Here is a 14,078-nt window from a genome sequence, read left to right as displayed (position 1 = left end):
TAAAAGACAAAGGCCCGTATTTCTGCTCCTGCGACAAGAGGAATGAGTGGAAGTCGGATCGCCACGCGCTTTAAAGTAGCTGTCCTGCAACACACCTGTTAATTTGTTGACTGTTAATTAGGTGGCCTTCAGGAGCTAAAGGAAGAAACATAAAAAAAAGCTGTGTTGAGTTCAGTGTCCATGTGTGAAGTAGCCTACTGAGTGAAAGCTCTTCTCGTCAGCATAGCTAACAGTTCTTGTTCTTATACAGTTTCTAGCATTAGGCCTTTGTTTATGGGAGTTATTTTGAATGATTAGTGCGTCACTCTTTTGTATTACACTCACTCAGAGCTGCAAGTTGTCATGATTTTCAATTTTCATTGTTTTTAAATTTAAAAAGAAAAAATCAAACTGTCAGAAGTTGGAATTTTTGTATTTTGTGTTCCTTGGTAATTCTTACGGACTCATAATAAACATGACAGCGATAGACTCCCTGGGATGCTGACCAGTAGTAGCCTAGCTCTATGGACATGGTAAAAGAGCAGAGAGGCAGTTATTTCTGTAGTTTGTAAAAGGCTTATTTTAGCATCCAATAATATTGACAGAAGCATTGTGCTCCTGCCACTATATGTCATGGACTACCTTGTGTCACAGCTTTCAAGATTGTAGAGAGAGCCCCAAATTGATTGATTTATTCTCTAATTCTATATTTATTCTAACTTGAATCCATCATTTGCAGTAACTATGTTTGAAACTACATTCAGCGTACAGTCTTTAGTCTGCAGGCCTACCTAAAAAAAGAACACATGGGTCCTCACCCTACCACATATGGCAGGAAAATAGCGCCCCTTGGTGGCTAATCATTATATATACGATCCATTGATCTATTCATCATTCATAAATTGACATCAAGAACCCATGGTAGATAAACAGAGATCTATAAAAGCTGTCAATGTAAGATGTGATGCAACGAAGACAACAGGCACTGGATAGCACACATCAAAGGGGTCTGTTTTAATGTTTTAATTGGCCTCAGCTTATCCTGACCCACAAATGATGTTTCAGCAGACCTCTGGATGACTCTGAAGTTATGGTGGGGGCTATTAGTAGCCGTTAGTAGTGAACAGACTTTGTGAAAGGGGAATCAATATAGAACAGTCAACAAAAGCACAGGCGTAAAATTCACTTTTAGTATAATCACTGCAGGTTGGTGCTGTGTATAGATCTATAACAGGAACCTGCTCTATAATGTCTCCTTTCATGGACTTGTTGGCTGTTTTTTCCCTTTTCTTTTCAGCCTGGTTCTTGTTATGAGGCGAGCGCCTCGACACTGACGTCATTAATGGATTACACTTTGATTATTCCTTTACTCGTGCAGCTACGCGCGCCAATGACGGAAGTGGGTCGGCTTGGCATTAGCGCGTGTGAAGGTTTGTCTGTCTGCTGTTGGCGCACGGTTACAGTTTGTCTCGTTCAAACTACAGAGGGGAAGGTAAGCACTCTTATACATTATACCTTTGTTTAAAATAATGTGGAGGTTTTTCCTTTACTGTCGGACATATTTGTAGATTATTGTAGACGCGTGTTTTTATAGTAGACACCTGTAAACAAAATCCACCGGGATTTAACATGGAATAGAGACATTTCTAATATTTTAATATGACAAAAAAACAGAAAAATACTAGCAAAAACATTTGAAGCTTAAGTTTAAACAGAGCGACATCTGGTTTCCATCCCTATTCCTTGCACATCAACCGTGTCCACTTTTAAACCAGTATCTCTAAAAAGGGAAATTATATTACATATTGTTGTGTTTGAGACTTTTCGTTGGACAATACAAAGAAATATGCTTACGTTAACTTGGGATTTGGAAAACAGTGATGGATATTTTTCCCTATTTTATTACATTTTATGGCCCAAAATTGAGAAAATAGCTGACAGCTTCGTTGGATGAATAATAGGATAAGACTTTATCAGACTAGAAAGGTAACTGGGTTTTTGGCTGCAGCCATGGAAATGTGTCTGCTGGCTGAAGGCTTGAGCTTTGCTTGGCTGTGATCTCATTAGTTTGTTCTCTCTTTATCTCTCCCTCCAGCCTACCTTACTGTCAGCCGCCTTCCCCCTTGATATTGTCCTCTTATCCTTGTATCACCACCTGGAAGCTCTCCATCCCCCGCAACATGGCAGAGGCCCCAGCATCCACCTCCTCTGAGGATGGCCTGCCAGTGCAGTGGAAACGTTCCAATCAGCGAAGCAGGAAGTCTGGATGCTCCAACATCTTTACAGGGGTCAACCTGCACCAGCTGCACAGGCTGTTCAGAACAGCAGGAGACAGAGACGCTGAACATCGGGCAAAGCTGGTGTGGCGAGGAATGGATGCAGAAACGCAGAGGCCAGAGGAGGCCAAGGAGGAGGAAGGGGAGGACATGGGGGAAGAGGCAGGGCTGGCCCAGGCCTTGGTGGGGCTCCGAGTGCGAGCGAGGAATAAAGCGGGTACCAGAGCAGAGGGATACAGAGACCACAAGTGGCTCAGAGCATCAGGGTATCTCAGGTAAGTGACGGGGTCAAATGGCAGGAGGCCAGCGAAAAGTAAAGAAAGGATGTGAAAAGCGATATGCAGACGAGGAGTTAAAAGGAAAATTAGTCATCTTATTTGCAGAGTTTTTACTCATTTTCATTTTAGCCTATGTATAAATAAATCACTTGAACTCACTTGAAAGTGTTCAAGGTCCAGTTTTACTTGATTCCAGACTACGTCTTGAAATGCAGCGTGTAAATTGTCATGTTTCTAACAAACTCAGCATGACTGTCTCCGGCCCCCTCCCCCCCACACACACACTCACACTGTGTCATGCTTTGCTTTCGACATTCCTCACTGGGACAAAATTAGATTTGTTGGAGGAGTAATGAGGTGCCACAGTATGGCGAAATGGTGGTGTGAGTATAGGGTGGCGTAGTAATACCAAAATGATAAACTGTAGCAGTTTGTTAGCTAAGCTAGCGGCATGATGGCTCAAGAAATGGAAATGTTGGTGTGTTGGTTCAGTGGGCCGCCACTTTGGTCCAGTCTGAAATATCTCAATAATTATAATTCCCAAGACATTTGATGCAGAGCTTCATGTTCCCCTCAGGAAGAACTTTGGTGATCCGCTGCTGCATCTTTTCATCTGAATTTGCATTTGTCCAGTACAAATACCTGCAAAACTAATGACATTCCCATTAGCCTCAATTGTACTTTGTGCTCATTGCTTAATAGCTAATCTTACCATGGTGACACTCTGGACTAAGATTGTGAACATGGGAACATTACACTCTGTCGACATCAGCATTTTAACAGCCTAAATGTGAGCAGCATGCTGATGTTAGCTTAGCTCAAAGCACAGCTGTTTTAATCTTGTTGTCTGACACTATGGTTTCAAAATCACGTAATTCTCACTTTTACTGCATAATGCTAAACGTTTGAATATATAGTAGGTTTTTCTTTCACATGTCTAATTGCTAGGCATGCTACACACAACATCTACTTCAGTTGCTGAGTGTCTATTCCTCTTTTCCCTTTTCTGAGAAAAAAGGGCGATTGTGACTTTTTTCATTCTGTCATTCATACGACCAGAGTAGCACTATAGATTATAGTTTGATGTTTATTAGATCAAAAGTTTATAATTTACACCACCTGAATTCACGCATTAACAAATCAACAACAGTATTTTTTGTGGGAAAGTATAAAAAGCTCATAATAATATGTACTGGAGGCCTGTAAGAGTTCAACCAAACCAGAGTTGCATCTCTGTCTTCCAGGATTGAGGAGCCATTATCCAGCTACACTGTTGAGGACGAGGAGGGCGACGTAGTGCCGAGTTCGGGTGAACTTCTGCCGGCGACTGAGGAAGACATCCCAGAGAACCAAAACCCCTTTAAACCTTCCTCACGGAGGTTGTGTGTGGCAAGACAAGAGGGTGCCAGACACTCTGAGCGCTACCTTCACCGCATCCTCCACTAACAATGGTCTGAACAATAATTTGGAACAACACACAGTAGTGGAAGCTGGAATACAAAATTTTGAGGGCCCTTATTAGCTGGGCAGTTGGTGTTGTACTTACCAGAGAACTTGTGATATATTATCACAGTAAACAGGGCAGAATATTGTGACACTGCATCAAGAGCACTTTATGAGCATCTGTATCCTGTCCTGTTTTGTGTTTTGATGACTTAATACTGAAATAAACGTCTAAATAAAGATGCCATTAATCGGATTGTTTTAAAAACTTTTCTTGGCCACTTGGGGGCAGCGGAAACAAGGTGTTAACACAAAACTGACATAACTTTTAAGTTGATATGGCATCAGGAGTTTCTGACCACTTACGAATGTAAGATGGATGTCTAATATTCACCTTCCTTTGAGCTCTGTTTTTGGTCTCCACCAACTCCTGAGGGAAATATCGGACTCTTTAGCTGCTAAATGCTCCGCTACGTTCACCAGCTAGCCGGCTTGGTTCTGAGCAGCCAGTGTTCAGTGGAGCTTTTAGAGATTTTGTTGCTCAAACGAGGATGAGAACAAAACAGTAATGACGCGGATCCATAAAACCAAAACAATGAATTGAAAGACACTGAAACGCTGAGTAGAGCTGAAGGGAACTAGAGTCAGACTGATGACGTGTTCGGCCATTAGCGTATGATTGTTGGACTATAGCAACTCTAAAATGAGCTGCAGTTGAAATTATATCCACCAGTGTTCATCAATAGAACACAGTGAAGCGCTGGACGTCTGACCGACTTTTTACATTCACAAAACACACAAATGATCTGTATTAATGGAATATGTTTTAATTATAATCTATCATTAAATATTACATACAAATTATACAGTGCATTGTCACGATACATTTCATGTCAGTTCAGTACAGCAGGAAGTTACTTTGTTGTTCACTTAGGTCCAACTCACGAGCCAGACGATGAACAGAAATCAACATGTCCGTGACAAACGGGAGCTTGTGAACTGGGAATCACCAACCACCCGTGGGATCATTTTGTCTTCTTCACCAATGATTTAACTCATCAGTGGAAGAAGGAAAAATTAGGCAAGCCAGTTATATTTATCTCAGCTGAACAAATATTTTGTGTCTTTCACCAAAAGTGCCTGCTGTCCAACATCGCTTCAGATCCTAATCTAAACAGTTATGTGGCGCAATGAGTAACTGTGAAACCAGTTGACGTGGTTTGTGTTCACCGTGTAAAGACATACACACCACTGAGAGCCCAGTTCCTAAATCTTCAAGACTTAATCACAATGAACACTTCTCTTATTTGTTAAAAATAAAATAAAAAGCTGATTTTCCCCAGTGGCACCACTGCGTTCACCAGCCCGGGCTGCGTGGGAGGAAATATGCAGGGGAAGGTTAAAAGGCAGAGAGGTATGAAGACAAATTAAACATGGAATGCAACACCTCCAATTCAAAAACAGAGCAGGAGGGGCTTTAGACTGGTGTGCATGTGCACCAAGGAGTCCAAAAGAAAAGTCTTGACACCTCCCTGAAATGCTCTCTGGCAGGAAGGTACAGAGTCCTCATCAATTAGGCGTTGACTCTTCATTGACATCCATGCAAGGCACAGAAGCAAACAGGAAAAATATGTTGCAAAATTCTTCCTCTTTTGGCTTCATCTCTCCACCCGCTCACTCTCTGTAACCAAAATATTCACGAGGAGAGGAGGAGAGGGTGATAATTATTTCCATTTCCAGGACAAAAAAACACTCTCAGATTCTGCCCTGTCTTCCATCCGCACATCGACACTCCTCGCTCTGGCTTCCTGCTGGTCCTCCTCTTCCTCTTCACTGCATTGCTCCTACCACCAGGTAAAGAAGGGTCTTCTGCTCTGGAAACTCTGTGTGTAGGACTCACTGTTGGCTCTCTGAGGTGCTCTGGCTGTTTCGACGATTACCGGGGGCATCTGGACCAACTGCAGGGGTGTTTTACCGTCCTTCAGGGCTTGGCACAGGTTCAGGATCTTGGAATGAAATGGAGAAAGATAAAGTATGTTTAAAAAACAAAAACACTTTGGTGAATTCATGCTTTAAAAGCAAAGAGGTTCGTTCAAGGAGGAACAGTTAGTTGCAGGTCAAACTGCTGAAAACTCACCTGCCCCCTCATGACGGCTACTTGTTTGTGAAACTGTCCTCTGTCGAAACCAGGGTCTTTCTGCGAGTCACAGAAGACAACACACACATATGTTATACAAAATGTTTACAGCCACAGAACTGAATCTGATATTTTGATGTGTGCGTCCATTTCTCAGACATATTCTCACATTCCATACACTTACATCATTACCCCTTCATTCTGGACAGAACATGTTGCCGAGTACCTAATCTGAGTCCCTCCATACCTTGAATAATTCGTACAAATCCTCCTCCAGGTCTTTGATGAAATTCGGGTCAGAGAGCTTGGGCAGGACCAGCTCTCTGATTTCCAGGGAGAAAGGAACTTTGGCCTGGGAAAGCCACGCCCAGTAGAATGGGTCTGGTGATTGGAAAATGAAACGCAATAAAAAAAGATAATGTGAGAAATGGAGAATATATAGCTTTCACTGGACACGCTGCTGAGACGAAAGTTGCCGTTTCTTCAAAAGCATGACGTAGGTGCTTACAGGCTCTCCAGGAGTCAGGGTGTTTGAGGGGGAAGGCGAGGCCGTTGTCTATAGCTGCCAGCTTGATGATGGGATCCTTTACTACCACCCAGTCTGTGTCCTACATAAAGACATAGGGATAAAATAAACACATGTTCAGCCTTTGGGGTCAGCATTTTAGAAAATGACCCTAGAGACTCCAACTGTGTCTGTGTGTCCTCACCCTATTCCCAGGATCCATAGGACAGTCATACTTCAGCAACCAGTTGTCGTTCCCCCTGTCTACATTACCAAGGAATACAAAAAAAACCTCAAATTCAAACAAACCAAATGACCACATGTTCTAAAAGACAAGTTAACTTTGCAGAGTGTACAGCCTATAATGACGACGCAGCCCCGACGGTGCTGTGCAGAGTGAACACATGCCTGTGTTCCTGATGATGTAATCGAGGACTACGAGCCGCTCAAACTGCAGCTGGAGCTGACGGTTGGTGTTTTCGGGCAGTGGCTCCGCTTCAAACCTCCGCAGCCAGAAATCTGCGTCCTTGTATCCGTCAACAAAGAGCTGGAAGGAGCCAACCTGGTGGAGTAGCAACAGATCGTGGTCTATATGTTAGACAGAGCGCATGTATCCTCTGGATGCTTGTAATGCCATTGTTCTTAGCATAGATGTCTATTTTTTTTCACTGAAAGCCCCAGATGACAAGTTGAATGTGGTCAGTAATACAAACAAATCAATCACAGAAAGGAATCACCTGTGTACTGCAACATATTCATCATATTACCTTGGGTGGCAGTCCAATCCTGTGGAAACGCTGGCCCACTTTAGGCACCTTCTCCAGGGCTAGCCTCTTTCCTCGAGACTTCACCCTGTCTATGGCACTGTAGTTGAATGTTTCGCTAGCCAGGTACACCACCTATAGTGCAAAAGATTGATTAAGAAAGGCAGTCTTTGCCAAATGGTTTGTTGCTCTTTGTAATGAGGAGGCAGCGCTGTGTGTGTCTATATAGTACTTTGGTTCTGGGAACGATGTTGAGCTCCAGTTTCTGGTCGACCAGGCTGGCTCCGGCCTCCGAGAGGTAACCCTGGTTCAGGACCAAGCAGTCGCGGCCGAAACAGCAGGGACAACACAGTTTCTGGAGCCACTTAGTCCACTTGGGGTTCAGCTGGCCATAGGGCTCCTCGTTCTTAGGTTTGAACACTCCAATGATTTTCTGAGGACAGAGAGGCAGAATGGGGAAAATGAGAAGGAAAATCAGGAACGAGAGAGCCGACAGAGAGGTTCAGCATCCGACGGGAGTTAAGAAAGTGAAGTTTAGGGATGAAGAAGAAATTAAGGTTTAGTTTAAGTCAACTAAATATTTTAAAGGACAATGTTCTCCTTCGGAAACTTGAAAACAGGACTGAAACATACAGAGCACACAGAGGTGGATTATGCTGCAAGAGTGGATTAAATGTCCACTGTAGCTGAAGCATGCAGCATGAATTGAATTAAAGTTTTCTGCAGCCAAATTTATAGGGCATGACTGTTTGATATGCACAAAATAGATTGTGTGTGATGGTAGGTTAAAATTGTATATAGAAATCACATGCTGCATTACGCTACTATGACACACACTTACACACATTCACCGCTTTCAACATGAAACTATGGTCACTGAATAGAATTATATCCTCAAAGAGAGCTAGCACATGACTACTAAGCACACTGGTGACGAACTAAAGAAACTGGAGAGGTGGGGGTGGGGGGGGGGGGGGGGGGCTAGAACACTTTTTTCTATCTTGTAAGCTTTCAGTGAGTGGAGAAAGTGGCCAATAAAAGACCTGGACTACCTGGTCTTGAACAGACTGTAAATGCAACAATGAGGATCCAGCCTCCAAGTCTAAAGACACACTTCCCTTTTTTTAAACATGGGCACAACACAACACTGTAGATAAGGACAGGGTGGGAGGACAGAGTCTGTGAGTTGCTCAAGACTATTGCTGGTTGGCTCCAGTTGTGGCGATCAAAGTTTACCGTCATTAATCTGGCATGATTAGAGTCAGACGTCGAGGGTGACAAATGGAAAGAAATGCTCTGTAATTGTCTGTGTGTTGATTCCCCGATTTGTCTTGAATGTGTAGCACTTTGTAAAACACTTTGACAAATACATTGATTATACGAGCTGCAACAAAGCAGACGTGTGTGCTCAGCATCTTCTGTTTGATAAGATACTTCACACTTTGCACAGACTTGCAATACAGCAGGAAAAAACACTGGAGAGCTACCAGAAATAATGGTGACAAGCATCTTATCTGTGTTATTGTTGACAGGGGACAACTGGTCAGAGGTGGACCCTCACTAACAGACTGAGCAGGAGGATCAGAGCACCTTTCATCAAGAAGTTCAAAAATACTAATTAACTCTGGTATGTGCCATACGATGACTTTGGCAACAAATAATGTTTATAAAAAGTAATTTATCCAACCAGCAATTGGTTTGCTAAATTCTTAAGACTTAATTTGTGTTTTGTAATTCATTACTTTGAGCCTTCACACTCTCAGGGTTAAATACACGTGTAGTCTATTATTTTCTACTATAGAATAACTGGTTGTTGATTACGTTCCTGTTGAGTTGGCATGCCTTATAGCATATTTGCCAAGTCATCACAGGCTAGTTGAAAGAGGCCTTTCCTGGAAGCGACCAACACTTTGATCAAAACAGTCTCGCAGTCATTGCATCACACACAACACAACATATACCAGAGATAAGTCACGAGAAGCTAAAGCGGCCGTTAGCATTGGACAGCAACTGTTGGTACTCGGTAGACTAAAGTTAGCAGCTTCTCTTCTTACCCCCTGCGAGTCTTTGACAAAATAGCTTCCACTGGATCCTTGGTAGATCCTCTCCGGGTAGATCCCCTCCTCTATGGCTCGCTCGGCCTTTCGGATGATGTCTCTGAACTCGGGATCCTCCGGGAACTCGTTCCTGTGCGGCTCCCGTGGAGAACTCCCACGGTCCAGAAGCGGCTGTCGCTCCCGGCTGCGTCCCGGACTGCCCGCCGGGATGCGCACCACCGAGCCCGGTGTGCTCCCAAACGAGCCCCGGGGGCTGGTGGGCTCTGTGGGACAGTAACTGAAATCACCGGAGTCCCGGAGCGGAGAGACGAGCGGACTCGTCTCGTCCATGACGTTGGAGATGGACGAGGAGTTTTTTTAACCCGCTGCGAAGGAGAAGAAAGAGACAACAGGAAGAAATAGAAGAGGTAAAGAAAGTGGCACGGTTGTTTAGTTGGCTAGCACTGACGCTGGCTAACAAGGAAACAGAAGGAAAAAAAAGAAAAGTCAGGTGACTGTCAGCTTCCGGAAAAAGGCGGGACTCGTTCAGTGTTTTGATCTTCAACCAATCAACGTTCAAACACTCCTGTCAATCTCCTCATCTCTAGCGCTGATTGGACACAATCATTCCGCCCACGGAAGACACGTGAGAGCACAGCTAACCCAATCAATTAACTACATTAAATAAACAAGGCCTTTGGCAGAGTTTGAGTGCTATCATCTACAATATATAGCTGTTATGGGAGTAGTGAATTAACTTTTTACTTGCAGTTGTCAGACTGGCAAATCACGAGAGATTATTTTGGCTTAATCGAATATTCAAAGCCAAATTAAACTCTAATGTTTGTTACACACTACATTGAATTTACAATGTATTTGACAAAATACATACATGTTAGTGATGTACAAACCACCGAGACTACTTTGAAAATCTTGCCATTGCTTTTAAATGACAACACATTTAAACTTGTTCTTTTGAAAGACACAGGAGCAAATTGAGAAAATCTCATGAAATAAATAAAAAGGTGAATGAATACAGATGCATAGTTTCTGTTTGATCAGTGACTGTTCATAGTTGCTGTTTGAATACTGACCAGTATTTGTTTGTGTAACAGGCAGTTTTCCCATATGATGCTCCAACACAGCTGGGCGTGTGGACGTGCCGCTGTGCTCATCCTACCTCCCTCCTCCTCGCGGGGCACGCAGCTCGTCCTCTGATTGGTGGAAACCAGCAGGAAGAGAGCTCGCGTCGTGAGAGCTGACAAGTTCGGACACACCAACTCTACACGTCAACAGCAGACTTACCCTCCAGACTACCAAAATACTGCGCCTGCTTTTTTTCGGTAGCCGTCTTTGGAGTTGCAGCGAAACCAGCACAAATCTGCGGACGTTGCTGCCGCATTTGAAGAAGTGTCACTCACGCCATATTTACCGGAAATACAGCGCAGAGGGCATCGGTCTGAGGATGGCTGCCTACAAGCTGGTCCTGATCCGCCATGGGGAGAGCTGCTGGAACCAGGAGAACCGCTTCTGCGGCTGGTTCGACGCGGACCTCAGTGATACCGGGGAGCATGAGGCGAAGAGAGGGGGACAGGCCTTGAAAGGTACCAGATAATGACACGGGGCCTAATCGGGCTCTCTCTTGGTCGTGGATTAGCAAGACAGTGCTTATGCAACTCTGACGGATGGGCAAACAGGTAGCCGCCGGGCCCACTGCGACACCGGACGAGCCAGCAGCTGTAGTACTAAATCATTGTGTTCATTAGGCTGTTGGTCTTTTTAGGAATAAAAAGAGAATGTAGATGCTGCAAATGGCTTGATCGACCACCGGTCTGTCCGGCTCAGATCACACAGATTCTGACGGACCCGGTTTTTCCTGAGCCCATCCATTGTGGTCCCTGATACCAGTCAAGACAGTGTGGCGACCCCTGGTGTTATATGATCCTTATATAGGTTCTCCTTACCTCAACCATCTGCATTAAAGACAAGTGGAGAGCATCATTCTGATCAGTCTTTCTGATAGATTCATATACTGCATTGTGTTGTGAATTGTAGGGAAGTAGGCTTAATGTACTATACTACTATGTACTATAGTGTAGGGACATTTTGAACTGTACAGCTCTCATACTCAGACACACTGATTCGGGTGTAATGCCCACAGATTCGGCCAAAACTCTAATAATGGAGGACAAGCGCACGTCGAGGAAAGAAGCCTGTGTTATCAGTATAGATTAATGCTTTTTGCTGAGTGATGCTATGAGCACATCTCTGGAAAACACAAGATTAAAAGTGGTGCTTTTGCGTGCTTCTTGGTGGAGAAACTCAGTTTTACAGATGTGTCGATTAAATCAACTAATCAATTAGTCCACAAACTTGTTTGAGTGTTAGTCGACTATAAGGATGTCTTTGGTCGAGGACAGCCCTAGAGTCTGGAGAGGCCAGGGCAGTTTAATTTGACTTAGTTCTTTCTGTGTGACACACCCACTGCTGTTGGTTTTCTGTGACCTCAAAAGACTGTGTGCAGACTGTGTGCTCTGCAGGATGTGCCTGCAGAGCACACAGTCTGCCAGTGTCCCATGGTATAGCACTGCCTCTGACTAAGCAAAAATACAAACGTTAGGAGAGAAGCAAAAAACAACTCAGATTTTGTCATCTCTGTAACAAAAACACATTTTATTTGGATGCAGCCCTGCACTTACATATTAGTGAAACCTTTCTCTTTGTGTCTTAAATGCCAGTGAATATCCACATTTACCGTCTTTTTCGTGCCCTCTCTCTGATTCACCTCAGACGCTGGCTATGAGTTCGATATTTGCTACACCTCTGTCCTAAAGAGGGCCATCCGCACCCTGTGGTTTGTTCTGGACAGCATCGACCAGATGTGGCTGCCGGTCCACCGGACCTGGCGTCTCAACGAGCGCCACTACGGTGGCCTGACTGGGCTGAACAAGGCTGAAACAGCAGCTAAACATGGAGAGGCCCAGGTCAAGATCTGGAGGCGCTCTTTTGACACTCCTCCCCCATCCATGGATGAGGGGCATGACTTCTATCAGAGCATCAGCAAGGTGACGCCACAGGAAAACATTGTCTCTTTCTGTCTTACAAATGCAGACATGTTTATTACTTCATGATGAAATGTAATCTACAATATTAATTCCCTCTTTTAGGACCGGCGTTACGCCGACCTGACAGAGGACCAGCTCCCCAGCTGTGAGAGCCTCAAGGACACCATCGCCAGAGCTCTGCCCTTCTGGAACGAAGAGATCGTTCCACAGATCAAAGAGGGAAAGAGGGTGCTGATTGCTGCCCATGGTAACAGTCTCCGGGGCATCGTCAAGCATCTCGAGGGTAAGAGACAGACTTCTGTGTCTTTATGATCACAATGACCTTCTGTCTAACGGAATTCGGAGTAATGCACATGGTATAAGTGTAAACGTTTGATGGTTAGATTACTTGAAAATATTATCACTACCATCTTTTCCGTGTCGAGGTATTCAGATAAAATACTTAGCTGTTATTAGCTTTTTGCACACCTGATTAACCACTTGAAATGAAACTGTCCTGTTTCAGTCTGATCCATGCAAATGGTGTTATAAGCTCTGCGTGTCTGTTACTGTGTTCCCAGGTATGTCAGAGGAGGCCATCATGGAGCTGAACCTGCCCACAGGTATCCCCATTGTGTACGAGCTGGACAAGAACCTGAAGCCTTTAGGACCCATGCAGTTCCTGGGCGATGAGGAGACCGTCAAGAAGGCCATGGAAGCTGTGGCTGCTCAGGGCAAAGCCAAGAAATAGACTCAATAGATGAGTTATGAGATAGACTACAGATATCAATCATGTGCTGTTTAGTTATTAAAAGGTCATTTACTGTTACTGTCACACACACAGACAAACAATGTGCACTTTATTTTTAAAATACCCAGCTTTTGCACAATTTGATTAGTCTTTACTTTGTGACATACTGAAACATACATTTCATTATTACACAATAGATATCACCAATAATATGATTTAAACACTGACCAAAATGCAACAGTTTGGGACCAGCAAATGGGAGCAAATATAGACTAACCCTGCAGAGTCATCCCATGTACTCCTTCCTATTTTCCTGTCCATGTAGGTGAGGCTCAGAGGGAACAGTATAACCTATAAAGAAACACTGGCTGTTGTCAAAAAGACATGTTGCTCTGCACTGCTGATTATTGTTTGCTGTGGCATTGTGAGAAAAATAATAAATGTTGTGAGCCATTATGTGATGAAATCTTATATCAGTGTCTGACGGTATTTCATTATTAGATCCTAGAAAACCAAAAGTATTTTAGATTTTGGATGGTCAACGAAGGCAGAGAGGTATGCATCTCAAAGTATATATCATCTATTCCTCAGTAGCCAAATACACCTGCTATAAAGAGCCAAACAAAAATCATTCTGTAGCTGTTCTTTTCCTCCTTCAATAAATAGTTTTATTCTTACACAAACTTCAGTGCATGTCCAGATACACTGACAGCTACATGTAAACAAATACAGATATTCAAATGCTAAATAACACCGCTAGCTAATTCAATTCTAATCATGGTGGAAATTAAATGCCATAGTGTACTAACAAAATTATTAAATTGGCTTAGTGTTACCTGGCATTTTTCATATTAATGGGCAAAAC

General features: G+C 43.6%; 3 protein-coding genes across 3 annotated transcripts; 2 read left to right on the top strand and 1 right to left on the bottom strand.

Annotated features, from left to right (window-relative positions):
* Positions 1 to 1,451: 1,451 nt before the first annotated feature.
* Positions 1,452 to 4,191, top strand: avpi1 (arginine vasopressin induced 1). Its single transcript, XM_079158771.1, has 3 exons — positions 1,452 to 1,471; positions 2,075 to 2,530; positions 3,778 to 4,191. The coding sequence occupies exons 2-3, from the start codon at positions 2,160 to 2,162 to the stop codon at positions 3,977 to 3,979; spliced, it is 573 nt and encodes a 190-aa protein (XP_079014897.1). The 5' UTR covers positions 1,452 to 1,471; positions 2,075 to 2,159; the 3' UTR covers positions 3,980 to 4,191.
* A 599-nt stretch (positions 4,192 to 4,790) lies between these two features.
* pi4k2a (phosphatidylinositol 4-kinase type 2 alpha) lies at positions 4,791 to 9,881 on the bottom strand. Its single transcript, XM_079158986.1, has 9 exons — positions 9,437 to 9,881; positions 7,615 to 7,815; positions 7,386 to 7,517; positions 7,023 to 7,180; positions 6,824 to 6,878; positions 6,622 to 6,721; positions 6,361 to 6,494; positions 6,114 to 6,173; positions 4,791 to 5,982 (listed from the first exon to the last, which is right to left on the bottom strand). Exons 1-9 carry the CDS (start codon positions 9,767 to 9,769, stop codon positions 5,821 to 5,823), a joined length of 1,335 nt encoding a protein of 444 aa, XP_079015112.1. The 5' UTR covers positions 9,770 to 9,881; the 3' UTR covers positions 4,791 to 5,820.
* Positions 9,882 to 10,655: 774 nt separating this feature from the next.
* LOC306696615 (phosphoglycerate mutase 1) lies at positions 10,656 to 13,699 on the top strand. Its single transcript, XM_079160276.1, has 4 exons — positions 10,656 to 11,022; positions 12,209 to 12,483; positions 12,586 to 12,766; positions 13,044 to 13,699. The coding sequence occupies exons 1-4, from the start codon at positions 10,884 to 10,886 to the stop codon at positions 13,211 to 13,213; spliced, it is 765 nt and encodes a 254-aa protein (XP_079016402.1). The 5' UTR covers positions 10,656 to 10,883; the 3' UTR covers positions 13,214 to 13,699.
* The last annotated feature ends 379 nt before the right edge of the window (positions 13,700 to 14,078 follow it).

Source organism: Pholis gunnellus, assembly GCF_910591455.1.
Source record: "Pholis gunnellus genome assembly, chromosome: 5".
Taxonomy (NCBI): domain Eukaryota; kingdom Metazoa; phylum Chordata; class Actinopteri; order Perciformes; family Pholidae; genus Pholis; species Pholis gunnellus.
This window is presented reverse-complemented; position numbering and strand designations above follow the sequence as displayed.